General features: G+C 39.2%; 1 protein-coding gene across 1 annotated transcript in view; it reads left to right on the top strand.

Moving 5' to 3' along the window:
• ATG3 (autophagy related 3) overlaps positions 1 to 15075 on the top strand; it is a 33635-nt gene extending 18560 nt beyond the window's left edge. Inside the window, exons 6-12 of the mRNA XM_004706396.2 lie at positions 2503 to 2552; positions 5517 to 5595; positions 8979 to 9013; positions 9294 to 9449; positions 10211 to 10338; positions 12926 to 12994; positions 14802 to 15075. Coding sequence (XP_004706453.1) covers positions 2503 to 2552; positions 5517 to 5595; positions 8979 to 9013; positions 9294 to 9449; positions 10211 to 10338; positions 12926 to 12994; positions 14802 to 14883 — 599 coding nt within the window. The 3' untranslated portion in view covers positions 14884 to 15075. The remainder of the gene's footprint in view (positions 1 to 2502; positions 2553 to 5516; positions 5596 to 8978; positions 9014 to 9293; positions 9450 to 10210; positions 10339 to 12925; positions 12995 to 14801) is intronic.
• The last annotated feature ends 11283 nt before the right edge of the window (positions 15076 to 26358 follow it).

Genomic DNA, 26358 nt, shown 5'->3' with positions numbered 1-26358 from the left:
ATGAACTGTATTAAAGGGTCACAGCATTAGGAGGGTTGAGAACCACTGGTTTAAGCTATATTCCAATGTAATTGTAGCAGTTCCTCCAATTGAATCAAAAGACTCTTAGATGCCTTGCTTTATCCCTGCTTCTCTCCTTAGCTGCTTTTTCCTTTAGTCCCTCAGTGGTGTTCCTTTCATTAGATAAGGGGAGCTTTTCTTTGCCACTTGTGTCCTACTTTTAGAGCAGTCTGATTTAATGGGACATTAGTATATTTTAACAGATGAGAGAGGTCCATATTCTTTGTTTCTTTGTGTAGGATTTCAGTGAATCATTTTGTGATATCAATTGGCTATGTTAAATAATTAGGTTTAACAATTATACTGTTATCCATACTTACACAATAATTTCTAGCAAAACTTAAGAGCTAACTGCTTTGAACAAGAACCATTGGATTGACATCTTCCAGTTGTAAAACTGAGCTAATCATTCCTTAGTTTGGGCATGTTGGATGTATAATTTCAAGGTTTTAGAAAGATTAACAAAGGACTTAAGCATACTTTATTTTTTAAGTTAGTTACTCTGTTTCCCCATCCTTGTTCATCTAAGAACAAAGAAATATTTTAAATTGGAAATATTAACTAGTGCTGCTGCACTTGCGTAACAGCTTGGTTCTGATGTATTTACTCAATGAGATTGTATTGAGCTTAATGTCAGTAGGTATGGGTTTGAATCCCAGTTTCTTCACTTAACGGATTCAAACAAATCATTGCACAAACCCTCTGGAGAAGTCAGTTCTTAATGAGAAATCATTGACTTAACTACCACTTTAGTAATTAGTGGTTATCTCAATTAAATGAGTTGTGGATATTCAAAGACAACATCAACGAAAAATTGTTATGCTCCAGGGGGCTGATTGAAAACAGATCCAGGAATGGGTTTGGACTCACACTAAATCCTAACTCTAACTTAGAACAATTAGTTTTTACATCATGGCCCCGCTCGATATTTTCCTTTAGGAAGGGAACATAAAAGATGTGAGCGCTATAGCAAAATGTGAAGAAATTAGATGGTGCCCAGCTATCAGGTAAAATAGCATCTGAGGTCTTAAGGCTTATTTCCAAACAAGCAGCCATCAAAGTGAGATGTCAACTAAGTCTACATGGAAGAAGCACACCAACATCAGCCACCGAAGGATTGTAAATCATATAATCTGCAGTTGAAGATGGGGATAATATCGGAGTCTAAATGGTGAGAACCAGTTTGCAGATGGCTATGGATGACAATGGCAGCCCAAGTGGTGGGATCTACATAGGAAATAAGTCTCCAGTGATTTCCCACAATAAAGGGGTGGGAGACAAGTGCTTACTAAACAGAGGGCGTTGGAGAAATGAGTATAGATCAGAAGGATAAACTTGACCTAAATAATTCAAACCTTGTCAGTTTAGGCCTGATCTGGTTTTCAGCATTTTCTGTATTTTTTTGTTTTTTGTTTGTTCATATTGGGGTTTATCTTAGATGTGTTATGTCATTGGGGGTGACCCTTTTGAATTTGTGTTAAATGTTTTTCTGTTTTTCGGTATATGAAATCCAGGATTGATGAACCTATAGGGACAACAAGTAGAATAAGGGTTTTCGGTGAGGTGGGTGTAAGTAAGGTGACCAGATGTTAACATTGGTAAAGCGGGACACCACTGATAAAACTCATATCCTGGCGAAATAGCCACATGGCAGCCGAAGACCATATACCCTAGCTTGTCATTCATTCTTTCCAAAAATTGGGACTTTTTTAAAACGCCGCGGGACTCAGGAAAAATTGTTAAAAATCGGGACTGTCCCGCCAAAAGCGGGATGTCTGGTCACCTTAGTGTACAGTAAAGAGAGCGATAGTAAAAGGGAGGCGATGAATACTTGGAAATTGATTGTGGTAACAATTGTACATTACTGCTTGATGTGATTGAACTATAGAGTGATATATGTATTAACTCCCATAAATAAATAAATAAGTTGTGGAAACACATTGTAAAGTAGAGCGAATTATATAAATGTGAGGTGGTATTACTATCCCCTGGATTAGCCTAGATTTCTGAAGCAAAAAGCAATGTTAGCATAACCAGTCCCGTGTTGGGAACATTTTGATACAGGCTTAACTAAGTAATTTCTCAGATTGTGTAGCTTTCTGGGAGTGGATGTGTACCCTGATAGAGATTCAAGCAAGGGAAATAAAGGAGGAATGCTAAAGTAAGGTCATTAGTGGGAAATATTAAAGTAGTAGGTTTCTGATTAATTTGAGAGATGACTAAGATTGTTCCTTGTAAAATTAATTTGCAAAGAGCCTGCTAATAGTTTCTGACTCATTTGAGAGAAGCTGTGTGAATGTAGATATATTTAAGTCTCTATAGGATTACTATGAGTCAGAATCCACTCAACAGCAATGAGTGAGTTCATGGTGTTCTAATTAGGTAAACGGGTTAGTTTGACAGCTTAATTTTAGCTATTCTTTTCTGTTGATTTTTACACAGGTGTTGCAGGACTAACAGAAGCAGTAAAAGAGATTTCACTGGAAAGCAAGGTACTGGTTAATTATATTTTTAACTTCGATTACCTCATATTTTACTTCATGAGAGTCCTTTCTAAATTCCAGTTATTCTATCTGCACTCCCTTTCTACTGAACATACCAAAACTTCAGTTTCCCATTACTTCCCTTATTTTTCTTAATCTGTCAAAAGGTAAAGAAAGACATTTTTTATAGATACGAATACAAAGTACTCTTTTCCATTAAGAAGTCTTAAAATTTGAATTTTTGGCTAGTTAAGAAGAAATTTTCTTGATTATCTAGTGATGCTGTGAGCTGGCTTTAAGAAACACACTTAATGTTTCTGTTTAGGAAGATAGAAGTCCAAATTCAGGGCACCAGGTCTACCAAAGGCTTGCTTTCTGTCAGCTTCGAGAGAAGGCCCTTGTTGATATATGGCTTGTCTCTTGAGACCCCTCCACTTGTGCTTCTTAACTTATGTCAGAAGAGATTGACTCAAGAAATGTCCTGCACTGATGTAGCCTCATTAGCATAACAAAGCCCATCCCAAGTGGGATTGTGTCCATAAGATTTACAGCATATATTTTTGGAGGTTATAATTTAATCCATAGCAAAATTATTTTTACTTAAAATATATTTAAATCAGGTTCATTACCATCAAGTAAATTGATGCCTTATCTCTCATCTCAAAACTCATGCAATCGAGTCGTTAACATCTCTTAGTGACCCTAGAAGTATTCGAGAGTATAATGTTTTATAGAGGCAGACAGCCTCATCTTTCTGCGTGGAACAGCTGATGGGTTTGAACCTTCAACTTTGCAGTTAGCAGCCTCACCCACAGCTCCATTGAGGTTCCTTACAAGCATCTTTAGTAGGTGATAATGCATAAGTGGATGCTTTGGAGGGTTTTTCTTGTTATTAGTGGACACTAATAAAAGAAAATGTTGACATTTAGAATTTGTAGTTTAAATATTCTGCTAAACAGTTTAATCATTCTATATTTTCTTAATTTGTTTTTCATTTTAAATGTAAGCTTTAGCTTAATTTTGTCATGACATTCTGAATTAATGTAAACGAAATTAGTTAACTTTTGTTATGTGGTTTATTTGGGGGGAATGTAGTATTATATAATTGGGTAACATTTTTTCTGCTTGGAGGATTTGGTTCATTCAGGCTGAGTATTATATAAACTATTCCATCCTAACGAGAAAACAATTTGATGTTTTCAGTTTGAAATCATTTGGAAAAGTAATACAAAATACCTTCACTCTTTTAAGATTATTTTAGTAACCAAATCTCATAAATGATAAATTACTTAAAAGGATAAGTGTTCCTATTGTCCTTATGAAACAATGCCTGCAACTGTGACTAGGTTTAAGATATTCTTTATATATTTTTGTCATTTGAATCTTGGGATTGTTAACTGAAGCTTAGTAGAGAGTATTAGAAACTAAAATAAGGGTTTTGTTTTTGTTTTTTTCTCTTCACAGTAGAATTTTATTTGCTAGGGATTAAGATTCTGTTCATCTTTTTGATATTCTACTTTGGGGAGTATCTGAGAGACTACAGAGAAATCACATGTGACTATGTTGCTTCCATAGCACTTGTTTGCCTATTTCTTGTCAGGGCTGATTTCTTTGAGCCTCCTCATTTAATGTGCCTTTAAGATAGGCTTCAAAAATGTGTATAAAAAATGCAATGAAAAGATAATGGAATTTACCATGACCTTTCTGAAGCTCCCTTGTATTTATTTAGGTCCTAATAGTGAGAGCTTTAGGCTAGGGGAAGTGTGTGTGTGTGTCTGTCTGTCTGTCTCTCTCAGATGTATGGTAATACTCCTAAGTAAGTGTAGTAATGGTTAAGATAGTACTCTGTGTTCCATTGACAGTTTCATGCCCTGCTGCAAGATGATCAACTTAATCAGATTAATTTACAACTAGACTGCATCGTTACATTCTAGTTAATACACAGTATCCATTCATTATTTGTTGTAAGTCAGTGCTTAGAATACTTAGCATCTAGATCCAGCATCCAAGAGTTAATCTTTGTTGTCGATACCTGCTGGGGTTTACTGTATCAAGGCTGAGCGTCACCACCATGATTCAAACTTCTCAGTGTCCTCTCTGTCAGGCATTGGCTGATTCCCACTCATGGGGATGTGGCTGACAGAGTGGAACTGCCCCACATTGTCTCCTAGGCTGTAATCCTTAACAGCAGCAGATCGCTGGGTCTTTCCTTCTGTACAGCAGCAGGTGAATTTGAACCTCTGACCTTTCTGTTAGCATCTGAGTGCAAGTTCTTAAGTTTGTGCCACCACAGCGCCTTGTAATGCCTGACAACTTTTGCTTAATTCAGGTAGAATATTGCTGAGAAATTAGATCAGTGAATTTGATTTATAATTTATGATTTGCAAATATAACTTTTCCATCCTTTATAAGTAGGAAAGCATACATAACTTTGAACTGAACTTCTAAAGTTAATGAATTGATTAATAAAAATAATTGTTTTTCTTATTGGAAATTGTTCACTATTTTAAAATCATTAGCTTAGATGACTTAGTCCTCCTGTTCCTTTTATGGTTTTCAGTCACAGCACTTAGCATATTGCTCTAAATCACAGGCTACCAAATTTAGTTGGCATACTCCACCATTTTGCCACCCTCTTTGCACCCCTCCACGCCCCCCACCCCCAGCATTAGAAACTTTATACTGTAGCCCATCATCCAGGGTAAAGTGTAAGTATCTGCTTTTGCAGTCCCCCTGTTCCACTGCTTCCCCTATTCCCAGGGGGCAGTATCACCCACTTTGGGAAACTTGTAAATGATCGATTTATGAGCTTGTCATCCATTGTTAGAGTATTATGTTTCTTGAAGGTAAGAACTATTTTATTCTTAGGTTCACAGTGGTTACCCTGCTAGTACATGGTGGTGGGGTGTGGGTGTGTGTCTCAGTATTTGAGTTAATGAACATATTCCAATGACATTTAAATTAATTTCAAAGGACAGTATGAAACACCAAGATTGCCCAGCGTTATGTGAGGAAGAAGAAGAGGAGGAAGGGGAAGCTGCAGATATGGAAGGTATTAATCTTCTAGGTTTTCTTTGACAGTATTTCTGTTTGATGAGAATGAGCTCTGAATTCTAACCTTTAGCAGTGTAGAGGACTTTGTTCAGATTCAATCAGTGTGGAAGTTACCTTGGTTTTGGACTCTCCTGTTTTACTTGGAGCATAGTCTTGACAACATGAATCCTATTAGGAAAAATGTTGGTCATAAATCTCTAATGCTGGATAAAGCTGCAAGATAGAGACTATTAAGCCACCTTTTAAACTAATTATTTCAGAGCATAACAAGTAGTTTTCTTCCTCTTTGATATCACTTTTCTAGTAAAACACTAAGAAAGTAATTCTGCGCGGGAGTCTTTTCAAACGATGTAGAATCCCTTCTTGCCCTGAAAGGCTGAAATGCCAACCTAAGGACTACCAGTGGAGAATCACTGCATTAGTGCGCCACTGCTACAGAAGATTGAGATCCACTACTCTTAAGAGCAGAGTCATACAGGTCTATAAACATATGACTATTAATACCTTTTTATTAATAAGGTACACTTTAATACATGCAAAACTTCAGATATTTAAAAAGAGGTGAAGGTATCTGCTCTGACTCACACCACTCTACTTTTTCATTTCGGTTCTATAATTTCTTGCAGTGGCCAAACTCACAGAGACGCTTCACAGAAGAGACTTGTTGTGGAAGCTAACAAGTTAAAATGCTCAGGTGGAAATGCTTAGGATGCAGGTTGTGTTAGGGTACTTTAGAGAAACAATCCACAGAAACTCATGTATAAGAGAGTTTTATAGAAAGGTTAAGTGCACATCAAGAAAACATCCCAACCCAGTCTGCCCAAACCCACAAGTCCAACATTAAGGAGAGCTGGGATTGCTGACTCATGAAATTGGAGCTATGAGCCTTTTGGTTGAGGTTTAATTAGAGTAGGGTGCTTCTGGGAACTTAACCCATATGTCCAACACCAATCCACAAAGTCCTCCATCTCACAAAACAGATGCAATGTTGCCGACTGCAGAAGGAAAGACGAGTCAGTGAATGTGTAAACATCTCGGTGCTGGAAGGGGTCTTCACACAGCTGCTCCAGCTTCATGAGTTAGCAATCCCAGCTCTCCGAACTAGTGCTGCCTGTGAGCACTTGACTTCACAAGCCAGCATCCTGCCCGAAAGCACTCAGCCTCACTTGCCCTGTGCGTCAGGGAGCCCACCACTTTGTCTTTTGCTTCTGCCACTGCCTCTCTGCCCCCCCGCTGTGTCACAGCTAGCTTCTGCATCAAGGAGGCTCCATGTCCCGAGATGCATTGCTGACTAGCTAACAGTGAGCTCCCCACTTTCTGCTTTTTAGGGGGCTCATTTTATACTCAGCCGTTGGCAATCACAGTGACGCTGTTTAACAAGTGCGCACAGCTGAAGACTATCAGTGTGTTCTCCTGCCTTCTCTTACCAGACCATCAGGAAAAGGTCTTGTGGTGCGATTACAAAGACTGACTCGATGTCTCCTGGATGTTGCCCACTTATCAAAAAATGAACTCATCATCTTCTTATACACACTCTTTCCATGGGTGCTGCACAGCTGTCAAGGCCTGGGTGGGAGGTGTGGAGGACGCTGAGCAAAGCACTGTTTTAGAGTACAAGCCACAGGGCTTCCCTCGATATCTGACAGCCTTTCAGCATGTTTGCATATTTCCTTTGGATAGTGTTAGGGAAAGAATTGCTTTATGCGGACTTCTGGCTCAAATCTATTTTAATGTGTACTTCATGTAACAGGTGCTTAATTTCCACTCTTTACTTCACAGATTTTTATAGTTATTCAGTATTTATGTGTTAGATGCTGGCGATAAAGCAATAGATGTGATCTCATGGAGTTTGCTTTGTAATTGGGGAAGACAAACAAAAAGCAGTAGCTACGTAAAATATATATTTTGTTAGATAGGTGTAACTATTATAGAAAAAAAAATATCGAGGGAATGGTCAGGATTGAGTAGTACTGCTCTTTTTAAATTGCTTGGTCAGAAAAGACCTCCATTGAGAATATGTCATTTGAGTAAAGTTCATAAAGAAATGAGTGAATGCGCTATGTGGGCCTCTGGGAGAAGAGGCAAAGACCTTGAGGTGGCTTATATAAAGTGTAGAATAGAACCTACTCTTGTCTAGAAGCAGAGGGAGAGCAGAGTCATAAGAGGTAGAGTCAGAGGTAAACAAGAACTAGATCATGCAGGAGCCTAGCTTTAACTAGAGTGACATGAGAAACTGTTAGAGGATTTTCTAGTAGAAGAATGAGATGATTTAACATTTTAGCAGAATCCCTCTGACATCAGTATGAATAGACAGAAGAGGGAAGAATGTGATAGTAATTAGAAGGCTAATGTGATTGTCTAGGGCCCATAGGTTCCTAAATTTATTTGTCCTACTCCCGCTATTCAGAAAAGAAATTATTCAGTGTCCCCCCTGGCAATTAAAAACGTTTGTATTGCAGCCCAATAATGCAGGATAAAGTGTGGGTATCTGCTTTTGTGGCTCCTTGAATTGTATTACCTACTTGGGAAGCACTGGATTCTAGACAGTAAATAGTAGTCACAAAGATGGTGACATTGGAAGTGATAAGAAATAGCTAAATTTTGGATGTGTTCTGAGGGTAGAGCCAAAGGGATTTGCTGCAGGATGGGGTTTGTGATATGAGTCAGACTTGGTGTCAAGTATGATGCCAAAGCTTTTAACTTGAGCTTCTAGAATGATGCCAATTCCTGAGAAAAATCTAGGAATCAGAAGCTCAGTTTTGATATAACCTGTATGTGATGCCCTTTCAGGTGGAGACATGAAGTAAACAATGGATATCTAGCTCATAAGTTAGGGATATATTTGGGAGTCATAGCCTTCAGATGATATCTGCTCTAATTCATTAAGGGAATAAGTTTAAGTAAGAGGATGCAACAGCTGAGCCTTTGATGACTTCTGCCTTGTCACAGAGGGGGATGTGGAAGAAATGGAGAGAGTAAAGGAGCACAACCGTGAGTTGGGAGGAAAGCGCATATATTACAGGCCAAGGAAAGGTAGAAACATCTGTTTACAGCAAGTGGAGGCCACAGATGACTTTAACAAGCACTTTTTATGCAATTGCATAAATAATCTTGTATATATTGTATAGTACTAGAGTCTACGGTGTTACTGTGTCATTGATGTATTGAACCATAGACTAAACCTTAAGTATACAGACTCTGTCTATATTTTATAAGTATCTACTATTTTGGCAATACAGAATTAGTTCATTTTTTTATCTATTTGGTATCTTCAGTAAAAAACAAAAGCAAAAGCAGTGTTTAAATAATAATCTGAAGCAATATAACTTGATTTAGGGATTATCTTGGACTTGATTAATCTTTTGTTGTTTTTTATAACAGAATATGAAGAAAGTGGATTGTTGGAAACAGATGAGGTTTGTCAATTGAATTTTCGTAAGTTAACTTATGAATTAACTCAGGGATTAGTGTTCTTACTAATAACATTTTGGTGTGTCAAAGATGTCGTTATTTGTATGCTCACGTTGATTATAACATATATGATTTTACCTTAGAGTTTTATGAATATCTGACTATAAGAAATATATATATAAGTATATATAAACACATATCTGATGGGGAAAAACTAATTTTCTAGAATGTCTTCTTCATGTAAATTTTAATGTACTGATTTTTTTCCTCACTATAATATGCTAGGCTACCCTAGACACAAGGAAAATCGTAGAAGCTTGTAAAGCTAAAATTGATATTGGAGGTGAAGACGCTATCTTGCAAACCAGAACGTATGACCTTTACATCACTTATGACAAATATTATCGGACACCAAGACTGTGGTTGTTTGGTTATGATGAGGTAAAAATAATTATGTTTTAATATAAACATTTTAGATCATTGGACTCAATTCCTCCATTATTATGTCCTTGCACCTTGTGTTCTTTTAAGTTTCATAAATCATTTGTCTTATTTTGATTGGATGATTAACATAAGATTTAATTCATATCTTGAAGAAGCTGAATTGCTGAGTGAAATACCAGTAAAATTTAAACAGAAATAGTCCATTGCATATTTATTCCTTGGCTTCTGATTTAATCCCTCAAAAATGTAAGGAAATTGAACCTGGCTTATGATACATTTTGTTTGAGGGGTTACATTTGTGGTACATAGAGTCACTTACCACTGATTGTATTGTATGATTTTTTTTTCTCCTTGAGACAATACTTTTTTCACCCATCTAACTGAAAAAAGAATAGTTGAAAGAAATACCTTATGTGGGAAACAAAGGCCTAAACAATGATTTATAAAGTTATAAAATATTTTGACAGCTGTGAACCTGGTTTTTTTTGTGGCATCCTGATTGCAGTAAGTGGTGGTTATGTCATATAAGTTGCTTCTACATGCCTCTTGATACAAATGAGCTGTGGATTTCTCCTCAAATAAGCTGGTGTTTCTGAAGAGAATGGAATTCTAAATTGCAAGTGAAAATGCATATGGGTGTGGAGGATAGAGAGAGTATAAACATTGAGATTCTAGGCTAAAAGTTTCTTACCAGTAACTCTACGGTGTGTGTGCATGTGTGTGTGTGTGTGTGTGTGTGTGCGCGCACGCGCTTTCAGCAACGGCAACCCTTAACAGTTGAGCATATGTATGAAGACATCAGTCAAGATCATGTGAAGAAAACAGTAACCATTGAAGATCACCCTCACCTTCCACCACCGCCCATGTGTTCAGTTCACCCGTGCAGGTTTGTACATATTTTGTGTATATTCATATGTGTATCTTGTCTGCTTCTTGGGATTACTCTTGGGAAGCTATAAATAGAATGCTCTAACATTAAAGATTTATTTAATAAGCAAATAAAATTCCCTTTTATTTTCCTTAGAAATGTTCTTATGCTCAAATAAGTATAAGAAAAAGGGGGAGGAAAATTCACTTAGTTAAGTTTAATACGTTAAGAATGCATGTGTGTTTATTTAGAGAGTGATGTGAATTGTACCCATTTTCCAAGAATGGATTGGGAAAGCCTGTTTTGGATTGAAACACTAATTTGTGGTAGTGTAAATGTAGAGAATGAAGTTGACGATGTGCTTTCCTGGATCGTTATTTTTGTTGGGCAATGTGATATGAGGGTTTCCATTTCTTTTATTCTTCAGTTAAGAGATCTGAAGCTTACAAATAAAATCCATTTTATTATTTAATATTTCATCTAAATAATAATCTTCCCAGACTAATTGCATCATAGACTCTTTAGTTCTTTATTGTGGGAATAATAGGAAAAAGGAGAGCAGAGTGGAGAAACAGACCCTTTTATGGCCCACTCCTGGTCTGTGTGTGAGTCCTTAATACGACACCATGAGGCAGAGTCTGCCCAGGTTCAAAGTTTAGGTTAATTGTGAAGTTCTGTACCTGCATTAGCTTTTTCTTTGTTTGGAATTCCATATTGCAGTGGGATTTTCTTTTTGCTAATATTGAGGCTGAGGCTATGTGCATATGTTATTAAGAACTTTCTTGTTTTAAATGGTGTTATATTCTCATTGTTTTGGTGTTACCTTCTGAAAAAAATTATCAGTTTTATTGGCATATAATTCATTTTTACTTATTTTTAATAGTTAGCTTTCAGCTACTGATTATATACTGGTAGCATTTTTTTAAATGAAACTTTTAGTGTTTCGTTAACCAGTTAGATGAAACATTTATTTTCCTTCCTGCCTCCTTTTCCTATTTCAAGGAAAAACAGAAACTTTACTATTTGTTTCACTTTATATGGCATCTTTATTTCGCAGCTCTACCTTACAAAAAGCCGTGTTCATTACTCTAGCTTTTCTATGTCAAGAACCCTTAGGAACTGTTGTTAACAGTGACAAGTAATGCAGCATTCATTAATTTTAGTTTTGAATTATCTATTATGATCTGGAAGTTATTCATATTTCAGAGCTTTTCTGTTGGTTCCTCTCATGGCTTGAGGTTTTAGGCTTAACTGAAGCAGGTCTCTTTCTGAGGTATAACTTTTCCTCTGACTTGAAGGGAGACAATGATTTAAACTGAAGTGAATTTTAAACATTTTAGCAAACATGACTTATCTTAGGGACAGAATGTTAGTCTGACGAGAGGTCTATAAAGTAAGACTTAATAGACATTTTGGGCCTTACCATGGGCCATGTTATATGCTTCCAGATCTCCAAGGTGAATACGTCTACTTTAATCTTCTCAGTGGATTGCCTTTGTCTCGAAGTTTTTATAGTAATAAATCTTTAAGAGGCATTATAACCTTCTCTATGCATGCAGGATTCTTTTCTAAGTCTGTGTGCCCAGTGACATGGTGTATTGCTCTTTTCTCTAGCACAGGAGAGGTACCAGCTGTCCTTGAAAAGATTCGTGTATCAGACAAAAGCTTATGATAAATACTTACATCAAACAAAGACTTTATTTCTAAATAGAAGTATTTAAAATATACAAATCTTTTCATATCAGTTATGGCAAAGGGGAAAAAATAGACACTCTTCCCTCATACAGTTAGCTTTCCTTTGAGCCTCTTGATTTGGGCTTTGTTATTAGGTGCATTCGAGTTGGTTCCAGCTTATAGGAACCTTGTGTACAGGAGCACGGAACCAACCCTGCCCGGTCCTGCGCCAGCCTCACAGTTGTTCATTGGTGCAGCCACTGTGTTCGTCCATCCGTCCTGTTGCGGGCTGCCCCTGCTTTACCAAGCACGATATCTTTCTCCCGGGACTGAGTTTGTCATTTGGGGCAACTCAGCTAAATAGTTAAGCAGTCAGAATCCTAGGGTTTCGATCTTTCTTCTTCTTTTTTTTTTTTTTAACCAGTTTTACTGTGTATCTTTTTTGAACCTGCCTGAACTAAATTGAGGAGCCCTGGTGTTGTAGTTTTACATGTTGGGATGTTACCATATTCAGCTGCTCCCCAACATGAAGAAGAAACTTTCTACTCCTATAAAATTACAGTCCCCCACAGAGGTAGTTCTTCCTGTCTTATGAGTGGGAATCAGCTCAGATGGCAGTGCAGTGTGTTGGCAATGTTCCCTGGCGTGGCTTTCTTTTCTCTGGTTTTCCACTGCCTAACTCCCCGTTCTGATAAGAAAGCTGACTGTGTGTCCATTGTGTTCACTGTGAATCCTGCAGCTTTAAAAAAGCACCTGCTCCTTCCCCCAGTAACACTGCCCGCATGGGGCAGGGAGAGTATATTTCACAATGTAACTGTTATATTTTAAAAATGAATTCACTGTTAATAGGGTAAATTACTACAGAAACACAAACTTGCTTTTCAAATGATTGCGATTTAATTGAATACAGTAATTATTCTTTTGCTTTTAGACATGCAGAAGTGATGAAGAAAATTATTGAAACAGTTGCAGAAGGAGGGGGAGAACTTGGTGTTCATATGTATCCTTACCTGGGTGTATGATTGGTGGAAATTTAGCGCTAGGATATGATTTTCCCCCTTTTGGGGAAGCTTAGTGGTATAGTCTGGGAACTGTACAGTTTCGGAAACCCACACGGGGTCACTATGAGTCCACATGGACTCTTTGGCAGTGGGTTTGGTTTGGGTTGGAGTGTCATCTTAAAGACAATATCTATGACCCCTTTTGGTCCCTCAGATCTGGAAGTCTGCCCTAGTGGAAGTCTCTACTTTATTTAGAAAATGTTATATTGTGATAGCTGTTACACATAGACTAAAGGGTCTGTGTGTAATTCACCACTATGTCCATTAAGGACTTGTGCTAATCATGATTATTCCTGCCCTATCACAGATATTTCCAATTTAGAATAGTACCTTGTTTCCTTTTTCCATATAAGTAAAGTTAGATTGTGTAGCAGGTGGGTTAATTAAAAAGTAATGCGCATGGAGCATAGGTCAGAATCTTAATTCCACCAGGTCATAACACCCTGATTGATCATACTGTATAATATATAGTTACTTTACTTCATTTCCTGACCTCGATAAGAGTAATACGTTAAAGTTACTATCCAAGTAAAGTCTTGGATCCCTGAGTACATGTACCTGTAGCAGGGATTTGTTAAAATCAATTTGTTCAGATGCCAGATACTTTGAATTCATTTGATACTAGGTTTGTATTAGACTTGATGGTTCATGCTCCTCAGTGTTATATGTACACTCAAGGGTCCATGTGTAATTCACCACTCTGTCCTTTAAGAGAAAATGTCATCTGATTTATTGGTGAAACAAATATGAACTTAATAGTGCAAACCAAATTTGCTCTTGAAATTCTGTAATACATCGTTGTATTTATCTTTAAGTTGGTTCTCTCAGTGAAAATTAAGTCTGGTTGTAATATACCTGAGAATGTAGAAAAGATACAATATTTCATTCAAGACAATCTGACATAACAGATTCTTTGGCAAGAAGGACATGAACTAACTAGAAACAGTCTTTAAGGAGGATTTCCACTGGTAGCATAGTGAATTGCATAGTTTGCTACTTATTCCAAGTGTAGTTTGAAATCCCCAGCTGTTCCGCAGGAGAAGGATGAGGCTTTCTACTCCCCTAAAGAGTTAGTCTTGGACACTCACCAGGGTAGTTCTCCTCGGTCCTGTAAGGTCACGTGAGTCTGCATCAACTTGATGATAGTGAGCTTTTTGACTTTTTTGTGTCAGTGCTTTTATATTCTTTAGTCTATCCATTTTCTCTAAATTATACTTAAGCAGTAAAGGGATCTTTTCCCCCTTAAATATCTATCTCCTTATGTGTATATCCAAGTATTGGGCTGAGAGGTGCGGTTACATACCCCACTGCTCTCCAAAAGGCCGGCAGGTGCAGTCAGCAGTCACTCCAGAGGAAAAGGAGTTGGGCTCTGCTCCCCGAAAGACCGATCGTTCTGAAAACTGAGGCAGTTTTACTCTTCCTTACAGTGTCACTGTGGGTTAGAATTGACCTGACAACACTGGGTTTGGTTTGTATAGTAACTCTTACTTAGTAGCAAGTTTCAAGTGCAAATATTAAATGGCAGTTGGTAGTCAGTCTTAAAGCTAGAGACCTTCATTTTGAATAGATACAAATCTGTGTGAGTGAATTTTTGTAATATACTTCCTTTAATATTTTTATCTTAAAATCTATTAGGATGGAACGATTTTTCTGAGAAGTTATTGCTTAATAAAAAATTGAAAATTGCAGTGTTGCCTTAAAATATTGAACTTTTAAAAAAATCTTATTTTCCTTAGCTACCTTCAGGTATCTTCTAATATTCTTGAAATTTGTACAAGCTGTCATTCCAACAATAGAATATGACTACACAAGACACTTCACAATGTAATGAAGAGAGCATAGAATCTATCCTAATTATTGGTTCTGATTTTTAAAGAATTAATCCATAGATGTGACTATTGACCATATTCATCAGTATACAGAATTTCTCTAATAAAGGGACTTAACATGTTTATGCATTAAATAAAAAAAAGTGTTCCACTACCAGCCTTATTTGTTTAATAAAAATGAGTGCAAATCCGTTGTCTTTCTTGTTTCTTAATCAAAAGGGTTGTCCTAAATAACAGCTCTTCTAGTGAAATGCATCTTGTAGAAAGCTAAGGGTTTGGGTTCAAATTTAGGAGGAAGATACTAAATGTGTAATGGCATGTCATAATTTCTTGGTGCTACTGTAACAGAAACACTGTTCCAAGTGGGTGCCTTTCAAGACCAGACACTAACTTCTCATGACTCTGGAGACAAAGTTCAAATGAAGATCTCGGCCATGTGGGTGGGTTCCTTCCCAAGTCCCATAGCTCCTGGTGTTTCTTATTTATCCTTACCTGCCACTTTTCCCTGTGCTTATGAATCTTTGTGTCTATTCTGGCCTTTTAAAAACATACGTAATTAGATTTTTAAGCACCTATCCCATACTAGTATGGCCATAATGGATTGATTAGATTATGGAAGATGATTGTATTATACTACATTGGATGTGTATTGCATCCACAAATGTAGGGTTTAGGATTCCAACACATTTTAGGGAAATAAAATTCATAGTATCAGAACTAGGTATAGAGTGCATGCTAGACCTTTCCCTTTGCTTCTTTTCTCTCCGTCTCTCACACCCTCTCCAGGTCTCCAATTTGCGCTTGCTTTGTGCTGAGTTTTGGTGGTTTTACTAAATTGATACTAACACGGTCCCTTTTTTTCTATTAAAGATGCGGGAATATTTCTCATATTGTGATTTCCTGATAGAATATTTCATAGCATGGTAGAATATTATAACATGAAGGTATCTTGTATCACAAAAGAACAAAACACTGCCCAGTTCTGTGCCATCCTCAAGTTTTATGTTTGATCCCATATGGCAGCCACTGTGCCAGCCAGCTCAGTGAGGCTCTTTCAGTGTGTCCTTCAGGGCGGTCCCTTCTAATAACAGGTTCAACATACCTTAGTTTGGCTTTATTTTTTGCCACTTTCGTACAAAATTTGCCATTCTCTTTTCTCCCAATTGTAAAATCTCCATAATTATGCTTGGTGGAACCAAGGTATAATACATGACAAAGCATAGTATGGAGCTATAAGCATATTCATAATGTTCTAATAAATATACTTCAGAAATCCTGCTTGCTCATGTAGCCAACAAAATAATCACCTTTGTTGGTAGAAATATTTTCAATACCTTTAAATGATCCCCAATATTAGATATTGTTGACATTTTTTCTTCCACTTAAATCTTAGTGAGGAGTGTTGGTAGGGCTGTGGTTTAGGTATTGGACTCCTAACTGTAAGGCTGGTGGTTCAAACCCAGAACTCCAGATGATAAAGATGAGGCTTCTCCCGTAGAGATTTTCAACCATGGGCCCCAATGGAGACAGCCCCCCTCTCCTTGTCAGTAGTCATTTATCTCAGTTACTAGGTAGAATAAAGCAATTTTCCCTGCTAGTGGAAATGGAACAGAGGCCACATCTAACTTCTATAGCCTCACAAAGGGGAAGGAGAATCCAGCACCATATCTGTTTAAGGATGATTCCTTTGAAGCAGAGCCTCCAGCCTCCAACTTTATTTGCCTTAGTATAGTGCCTCCTAAGGCACTCCTACACTATTCTCTTGGGTTTGATAATTCACAGCAGTGGCCACATAGACCTCACAGGTAATACAATACTCTCAATCATGGGATTTACTGGGGAAGCTAGTATGTTACAAGTCAGGATCAGAAGTGTTAAGGATGCATTTCTTTATCTTCAGTGCCTTCCTAGCCATTCCACATTCTTCTGTGTCTGGTCCTTAGCCTAGCAGCCAGGTGGCCCCTTGGCTTCTGTCCTCAGGCAAGTATTACAAACTCCCTCAGCACTGATAAATGACCCAAAGTTAGCTCATTCTTCAAGCCAGCCTCTTGCCCAAAGTCACTCAGCATTACTCATTGCAAGGGTCAAACATCCACCACTCTTTCATGGTCTCCGTGTTGTGCTCTGTTGCCCTCACTATTTCTCCACACAAAGGCCTTTGAGGCGCCTCACTGTGATGGTTTTTTCTTGACTGGATGGGATTATCACCTTTCTGAGATGGGTTAATTTCCCCTAGTGGTGAAGTGTAATCTAGGGCCTTCAATGCTTTTGTTCATCATGTGTCATTCTAAATTGCCATGGATTCCAATGTAATGGAGCCCACCATTTGTTGTTCAGCTTGTACTGTGGCAGCTTGTGTGATGCGGGGAGCAGTGCCACTGGTATTACAAATACTAGTAGGGTTATCCTAGGTGAAGAGTTCAGCAGAGCTCCCAAACTAAGAACAGACTATGAAGAAGGAATAGGCTGTCCACTATGAGAGGAATTAGCTGCTGAAAACTTTTATGGATGGCAGCAGAGGAACTTTGAGGCCATCTTTTTTAACTACCATTCCCTTTGTTTCCAACTTTCACATTCCAATTGCCAGTAATTATCAGTGCCTCTTGATTGTGTGCTTATATTTTATTGATTATGCCAAGGCCTTTGGGTGGATTACAGCCACCTAGAGATAGCATTCAGAAGAATGGGAATTCCAAAACACTTCATTGTGCTGTACATGGATTAAGAAGCAGTCGTCTGACTAGAACAAGGAATACTGTGTGATTTAAAATAAGGAAAGGTGTGCCTCAAGGTTGTATCCTCTCACCATACTTATTCAATCAGTATGCTGAACAAATAAACTGGATGGTAAGAAGAATGTGGCACCAGGATGGGAGGAGGTTTTATTAACAACCTGCATGATGCAAATGATACAACCTTGATTGCTGAACGGAAGGAGGACTTGAACCAGTTGCTGAAGAAGATCCAGGGTTGCAGCCTTGTATGGATGACAACTCAATGTAAAAAAGTCTTCATAACATGACCAATAGACCATCATGATAAATGGAGAAGGTTAAAGTTGTCAAAGATTTTATTTTACTTAGGACCCCAATCCGTGCACTTGGAAGCAGCAGTCAAGAGATCGATTGATGCACTGCCATAAATCTCTACACGATCTCAAATGCCTTTTAAAGTTGCAAATGAAATATGGAAGAAATGTATAGTTGTTCCTGTAATGTGACCAACTCAGTTTTCCCCCAACTCGAGGCAGGTTACATCAGTCATTCAGGACTGTCCCATAGGCTTACGTGTAAGGCTCATTTAAAGTAAGTTACCCTTTGGGTTGTTCACCCCCAAGTCTGTTTTGAGTCTGAGTCACCGTGCAGGAGAAAGATGGACTGTCTCTTCCTAGAATGAGTTAGCGCCTCAGAAACTTAGCAGTTCTGCTCTATCCTAAAGGGTCACTGTGAATCAGAATCGACTTGTTTTTTAAGAGTTATTAGCTTCAGGTACAAAAAGCCCTGTTGGTGCTGACAAGTAAACATTGAACTGCTAACTGAAAGATCAGTGGTTCAAACCCACTAGCTGCTTCTCAGAAGATAGAAAAGGCGATGTGTTGTAAAGATTTACAACCTGGAAACCCTTTGCAGACAATAAGTTGGAATAGACGAGGGCAGTGGGTTCAGTTGGCTTTTTTGGTCGTCAAAGCTGTAATTGATAAATGCAACAAGTGTATCTGGGTTTTCACTTCCAGATCACGACGGGCTGGAAGATCCACTGTTCAGTTAAAATGCGCTAGCCGTGGCTGGGGCTAACCTACCCGATGAAGGCAGTATCATCCCATGCCTGAGAGGAACGTAACAAAAAAGAAAAGCAAGCCTCAAATACACTTTCACAGAATAGATGAGCAAAAAGATAAAGAAGGGTACCTCATGCAATTCTAATGTACAAGGTTCTCGGGTCACACTTTGAGAAAATATTCTCACCTAATCACAGAGGAGTAAAGTTTTCCTCTGTGATAAATTTTGGGACTTTTCAGAATAGAGCTCATTTTTGTGATGCCATTGTTATTAATTCGTAGAAATCGGTAGCTGACATGTTGGAATAGCATCCCGGATTCATTTCCAGTACAAGTGATATAAATAGAAATGTTTTACTTCATGAACAGAAGTAGCGAAGAGCTGGGCTGAGAGCCAGTCGCTAATTCCAAGGCCTCTCATTTAGCTTTTTGTGATCTTGGTTGGATAGTTGTGTCTGAACTCCAGGTTCCTCATCTACCAAATGAAGAGAACATTTTCCAGCGACCCAGCTGTTAGGACGATTGAATGAAGTAGTGCATGTGAAAAACAGCATATTGCTTGATTTTGATGCTATGATGGCCGCCTATTTTCTACTTCTGCCATCCCACCACTAGAACATCTAGTTTGTGCGTTTTGTACCTCGAGTTCTGACTCATAGTGACCCTGGGTACAGGGAACAAAACATTGTCCGGTCGTATGCCATCCTCACAAGTGCTCTTATGTTTGCACCCATCGACCCAGCCACTATGTCAATCCATCTTGTTGAGGATCTTCCTCTTTTTCGCTGCCCCTCTGCTTCACCACGCATGATGTCCTTCTCCAGGGACTGGCCCAAAGTCTTGTGGGACGAAGTCTCGCGATCCTTGCCTCTAAGGAGCATGACTACTTCCAAGACAGATTTGTTGTTCTGGCAGTTTGTGATTCTTTCAGTATTCATCTCCACTACCATAATTCAAACCCACGGATTCGTCTTCGCTCTTCCTAGTGTCTAGAATTCGATGCTTTCACCACCAGCCCAAGTTCGATTCCTGGTCAGAGAGAACCGCCATCACTTGTCTGTCAGCTTGTGTGATGCTGGAAGCTATGTCACCAGTATTTCAAATGCCAGCAGGGTCACACACAGTGAACACGCTTCAGCAGCACTTCCAGACAGAGATCAGACAAGGAAGAAGGAATAGGCTGTCCACTTCTGAGGAACTGGCCACAGAAAAGGAATGGAGTGAACGTCTAGGACCGCAGAAGGTCAAATGATCTATGTCCAGCAGAGGGCAGTAAAGCAGCACAAGATTGAAATAGACATCCTGGCGCTTTGTAGAATTTGCCAAAATTACTCTCATCTCCTGTGTTTCAATCTAATGGAAGAGGGAGATGGAGTATTTTAGTGAACCTTTTCAATGTTTGAGATTCTTCTCCATTGTTTATTGACGAACAGCGCGATGTTGGTAACTCCTTAAATCTATACGTTTCCTATCCTCAGCTAGAGTGCCTCACAGCCTAGGCCAAGGCCCTCCTTGCTAAAGGAGAGAAGTTGGTGAGGGATGGATGCCGGACAGGTGGGCTCCGGTCCTCCCCCAGACACAGTCCCTACCGCAGCTCAACATGGCTCTTTGGGAATGTCAGAGTGTCCCACCGATTTTATTTCCACAAATCACTAATTTGAAAGTGAAAAGACACTTTCAAAAACAGATGCTCTTTAATTTCCCTCCCAACTTTAACCTTGCCTGTTTTAATTATATTCTCCTCCTCCCCAACCACTCCCGCCCTGACTCCCAGCCCCACACAAATAGCATTCCCATTTTTCCATATTTGCTCCATTCGCTGTTGCAAAGGCAACATTACAGTGACTAATTTTTTTCTATGTCAAACGACAGACTAGAATAAAATAGGATTCAAACTAGCATGCATTATCTGAATGAGAAAAAATATTTGTTTCATAAAACCTTTCAGAGTTGTGTGTGTCTATTTGAGTAGGGCAGTAAATGAACCCACACTGTGAGTGTTTGAAAGCCACTTTGATGTAGTACATTGATTTCCTTGCTTTGACCACACAAAAAGATTAGAAAGCTCATTCCGTGCAAATGCATAGAGCAGCCTTTGACTTCATTACATGACTAGAGCTCTCTGTCCCCGCCCCACAGGAAATGACTTGTTCTGGTAATAAAGGTAAGGGTGCTGGGGATGTTACGGATAAATACTTGGCAAGCCAAATGGTGGCTCCTACACTCAGCTGGACAGCAAGAGAGGGTGTGGCATCTAGTAAAGATTTGAAAACCCCATGGGACAGTTCTACTGTGTCCAGTCAGCTTCGCTATAATGGGAATCCACACAGCCACAGTAGGTTTGGGTTGTAAAGGTATTATGTACTCACTTGTCTGTCTGTTAACCTCTGGCTATTGCACTTGCAGACAGGCTCTGCCATTAAGGCATCACTCACCAGCATCAAACATATATAGGTATATCTGTTTATGCATCAAACGTATATAGGTATATCTATTGATTATGGTGTCTTATCCAGTGCTGCTGTGAGAGACAAACAGATGACTTTAACAAACAGAATTTTATTATTGTACAATTTAGGAGGTTCAAAGCATAATTTTATTATTGTACAATTTAGGAGGTTCGAGACAAAAGTCTTTGTCTCCTTTGAACATCTATAAATCCAGCTTCCTTGGAGATCTGCAGGTATCTTGGCATTAATATTAATTTTTCCCCTAGCCTAGGACATTCTCCTTACAGAGACATTGGATCCAAAGGTCGTGTTCCACTCCTAGCTCTTCTTTTATCATGTCAGATCCCTCCTCCTCTGCTCAATTCTCTCCTTTTATCTCCTTTTGACTCCCTTTACTGGAGATCAAGGAAACTTCCCCCTTCCTAGAAATCAGAGCTGGGACCAGAGAAAGGATATTTACTTTCTACCCTGACTGCATTACAACTGATGGATAACAACAGGTCAAGCCAGGGGAGTGATCACATTGTATAACTGCCAAATAACCTTATTACATAACTGCCAAATCACTAAGAAAAATGGCCCAGCCTAAGTTGACACATATTTTGGGAGGGGACACAGTTGAATTCATGCGACATGGGTAGATGGATGTGTCCGTTCATTTATATAAGGAGCCCTGAAGCTCGGTGGTTTAAGCCCTCCAGCAGCTTCTCTGCAGGAGAAAGATGATGCTATCTGCTTCCAAAGACTCATAGCCTTGGGAACCGTACGTAGGTTATGGTCAGTTGAAATCTACGGGATGGCAGTGGGTCTGGTTCCAAATGAGCCTGGGCCATGTGTGTTGTTGTATAGCCTTCGTTCAACAGCCCTGGTGGTATTCTGGGTTAGGCATAGGGCTTCAAAGTCACCACTTGCTTCCAAGGAGAAAGGTGAGCCTATTCCCATAAAGATTTACAATCTTCGAAACCTACATAGGATTTCTAACAAAATCAGCAACGCTTTTGCATGTACTGTATATAGAGCAGTGGTTCTCAACCTTCCTAATGCTGCGACCCTTTAATATGGTTCCTCATGTTGTGGTGCCCCCCCCCCCAACCATAAAATTATTTTCATTACTACTTCATCGTTGCAATTTTGTTACTGTTAAGAATTGGGCAGCCCTTGTGAAAAGGTCATTTGACCCCCAAAGGGGCCGCAATCCACAGGTTGAGAACTGCTGTTATAGAGGGAGAAATTTGTATCAAGAACATGTGTCACACAGTTGGAGAAGCAGGCCAGTCCAAGGCCAGGCTGTGTTCACTTCCATGGGTCAGGTGTTACACTGGAGCCTTCTCTTTATTCCAGTAGCTGTGGGGGCTGATGAACCCAAGATCAACAGGAAGATATCAGGCTAGTGGCCAGAGAACAATGAACCCTAGGCCCACCGGACAGACTGCCTGCCGCTCAAGACTTCCAAGCTTGCTCATCCCTCATTGGCCTCTGTTCTGTAACCATGCTTCAAAGTATTTGTACAGACAGGAAACAGTGGGAAAACCAGTGCTTGCTCAGGCAAAGAATAATAGGTTTATCAATGAAATCAGGTTATCTATGAAAACATTGATCACAGCAAGTTGAAAAGGAAAAATGAGACAAACACAAACCAGTTCTTCACAACCCTGTAGCTAGATTGTGAAGCACTAGTTCACACAATGCTCTTTCTCAAATAGAACCTGGATGGATGGTTGCAATTTTAAACATACAACTGTGGAACTGCCTGCCGTAGCATGGGAGCCTGACATAGACAAATGCTAGGACTGTGCCCTCCTCTCCATCCATTCAACCTGCCCCTCTACAGCCAAGGACCTGCTGTCCTTTCCCTTCTGGTCTTTTCCCATCCTCCCCAGAGGGCTCCTTGACCCTCCTGGTTCCTTCATACACACAGCACAGTCACTCTGGTTCTAGTCTTTTGTTTGTCCTGCTCCTCATTGTCCGCCATACTTCAAGTTCATCTGGCGCCAAATTCTTTTCTTTCAATCATATTTTCATTTGGTGGACTTTCTCTGATGTAAAAACTTCCGATTACCACCTATTAAAAGAAAAATTCCAAACTGTGTCCTGAATTCTCACCTGATTTTGATGTGCTCGATCATTTCCTGTTATTTATGACGTGTGTCACTTTCTTTCCTAGTTTTTAACTCCTTTTGATCTGTTCTGCTGACATGTCTCTGGGGCACATGCTCTTTGGAAGTGCATTCTATCTTTTGTTTGTGTCTCGTCATAATTTGGTATAGGATTTGACCTTGATATATTTGTTTCTCTCTTTTTTTGAGATTAATGAATATGTTATTTTTTTTTACATTTCGATTGGCATATCTTCCACATATCATATACTTCAGTTGTTCAATACTATCTAGAAAAATTGTACAGTCATTACCACAATCAATTTTAGCATATTTTTTTCATTTTACTCATTATTGGTGTAATTATTGTTTTTAACTGTGGCAAAAGTATACACAAGAAAACATTCACCAATGCAACACCTTCGACATGTATTACACTTAGTTATGCAACATTATTGATATCCTGTTCTAAATTACTCCAGCACAATTAATATAAACTCGATGCCCCTTAACCAAAATGTCTTCCTCCCTTACCCACGGAACCACTGGTCAACTTTGGATTATCTTTTTTTATTATTAGTTTTCTTGAAAAAATACACTTCCATTGTTAAGTCACTTTTAAAAAGACTTATAACTACATCACCACAATCAGTTCAAGTGCTCCCTCCTCCCTCCTGCATTTATTGTTTGCTCCCTTATTGCCCTTGCCCTCCCCGTCCCCTGTCCCCGATAAACGATTGCATCAGTTATTCTATTTATCCATTCTGTGTTTCATAAACTGGGAAGCCTCACATGAACAGTAAAAAGTAAAAACAAACCAAAGCAGAAAAAAGAAAGTAATAAAAATAACGTAAAGATTAAAAATAAAGTGCAAGAAAGAAAAGGCCACCAAGCAAGACATAGTTAAGCCTTGAGCACATTTACGTTGGGTCAAGAGGGAGGTTGACTAGCCAAGTATCATATTATACCATAGTTTGATCCACCCTAATCAAGTTTCCAATGGTTTCTGTCTGATGACATGGCTGTTCCAGTCCCTTGCCTGTGGGCAGAGGGGACATGCCAGAGGCTTACTTTAACTAGATGCTCTGCAGATGGATTTCGGGTTCCCTCTGTCCTCCATACTTTTCTCGTTGTCATATTTGGATTTTGTCATTGTCATCTTTGGATCACATGTGCTTGGGTGCTTCTGTGTGAGCTTAGTTTATGCTTCACATCGATGGCTGCTTGAATACAGCCCTTAAGACCCCAAACATGATTTCAATTGATAGCCGGGCACCATCTGCTTTCTTCACCCCACTTTGTTGTAGCACCCTTATCTTCAGTGATCATTTTATGAAGGTGAGTATCGAACAGCACCATGTTGTACGAACTAACTGTTCTTGGATTGGGGCTAGAATTAAGTTGGATCCCAGAATCCATCTGCTCTTCCATGGGACATGAACAATTCTGGTTAACTTTGGCAGCCATATTGTGACAAAACCCAAACCAACAAGAACAACAACCAAAGAAAACAAACGAAAAGGAAGGGGGGGACGCAAAACAAAAAAGAAAAACATTGTCAATCATCCCCCTGGGGTATAAGGTAATTGTTTTGGTAATATCAATAATATATCAAATTTCATAGAGTTGAAGGTCCTGTTGATATGACTTTATGCGTGTATTGTCCAACTGTGAGCTGAAACATCATGTGTTGTTGCTTTGCACACGTTAATTTCTTAATTAATTGAACTCTTTTTATTGAGCAGGAGGTGGTGTTAGGGGAAAATTTCCTGTGACATTTCTTACAAGGGCAGATCCTTGCCAATCAGATTGATATCTGTTATATTTCTTCAAGGGGAGCATCGAGATACTAAATGTATGGGGGATCTGGGTCTCCTTTCATTGTACACCCACTAAGCCAGGGGTCCCACCCAAGGTCCCAACAACCCCTTTACACAGTCTTTGGGGAAGGAGGACATCTTTAGATTCCTCTCCCATCAGGGAGTTTCAGTCCTAAGTCCAAGGACTACAGATTGTTTTGAGGTAAGGTCCAGTTCATTCAGTTGGGCTCCCATGTCAAGGCCTTCTGGTGTGGCCCTTGGGGAGTACCATGTTCCCTGTTAAGACCAGCATCTAAGGTTATTCTTACGCTTAGTCCATGGCCTGGTTCCCTGAAGGTTGGGTGGAAACTTACTCAAAGTACCTACTGAAGAACATAAAACTGGTTTTATTCTCCCCTTGGGTTCCCTGTAATTTTTGTTTAGCATCCCTTACCAATGTGAAATTGCTTCTCCCCATTTATCCACCATACACTCAAAAATCTTGGTGCCTCCTCTAAAATGTAGATGCTGCCCTCCCTTGGTCTGAGCTTGATTTTCCAGTGAGATTCTCCTCTCACTTCTGTAGAGGACCTGTTGATTTCAATATAGTATCGCAACAAGTGGATGGTCATCAACCTCCCGCCCTTCTTGAAGGAGTGACTGTCCAGTGTGAGGTCTCCTCCTTCAAGGTGGCTCTTATGGAGTACATGTAAGGGGGTGATGTACAGTTCATGACCAGAAGACTACCTTTCTACCCCTTGGTTTGGGATTTAGTCCCTAAGATTTATTTACTTGGTGTTTCTTTTTAAAATAGTGGACTAACACAAAATCTGCCCTTTTGTGAGACTTAACTTCTCTCAGCATAATGGTTTCCAGGTGCTTCTATGTCATGCAGTGTCTCATGCTTTCATCATTATTTTTCAGGGCTGCATAGTACTCCATTGTGTGTATGTACCATAGCTTTTTAATTCATTCTTCCACTGTTGGACACTAGGGCTGTTTCGACTTTCTTGCTATTGTGAACTGTGCTGCTAAAAACATGTGAGAGAATATATCCACTCATGTTGCATCTCTTATTCCTTTGGGGGTATGTGACTAATAGTGGTATTGCTGGATCATATGGAATTTCAATTCCAAGTTGCTTTAAGTATCGCCAGATCATTTTCAATAATGATTATATGTATTTACAGATCCACCAACAGTGTATACAAGTTCCATTCTCTCCAATTTTTTTGTTAATTGGGCTGCCATGGTGGGTGTAAATTGATATTTCATTAGGGTTTCAATTTGCTTTTGGGGTGCCTCAAAAGAGGGCCATGCAGGGCTGTACCTCAGATTAACCTTGCATGTA

The sequence above is a fragment of the Echinops telfairi genome, unplaced genomic scaffold (genome assembly GCF_000313985.2).
Source record: "Echinops telfairi isolate 266 unplaced genomic scaffold, ASM31398v2 ScPeMD7_6;HRSCAF=24_0, whole genome shotgun sequence".
NCBI classification, from domain to species: Eukaryota; Metazoa; Chordata; class Mammalia; order Afrosoricida; family Tenrecidae; genus Echinops; species Echinops telfairi.
This window is presented reverse-complemented; position numbering and strand designations above follow the sequence as displayed.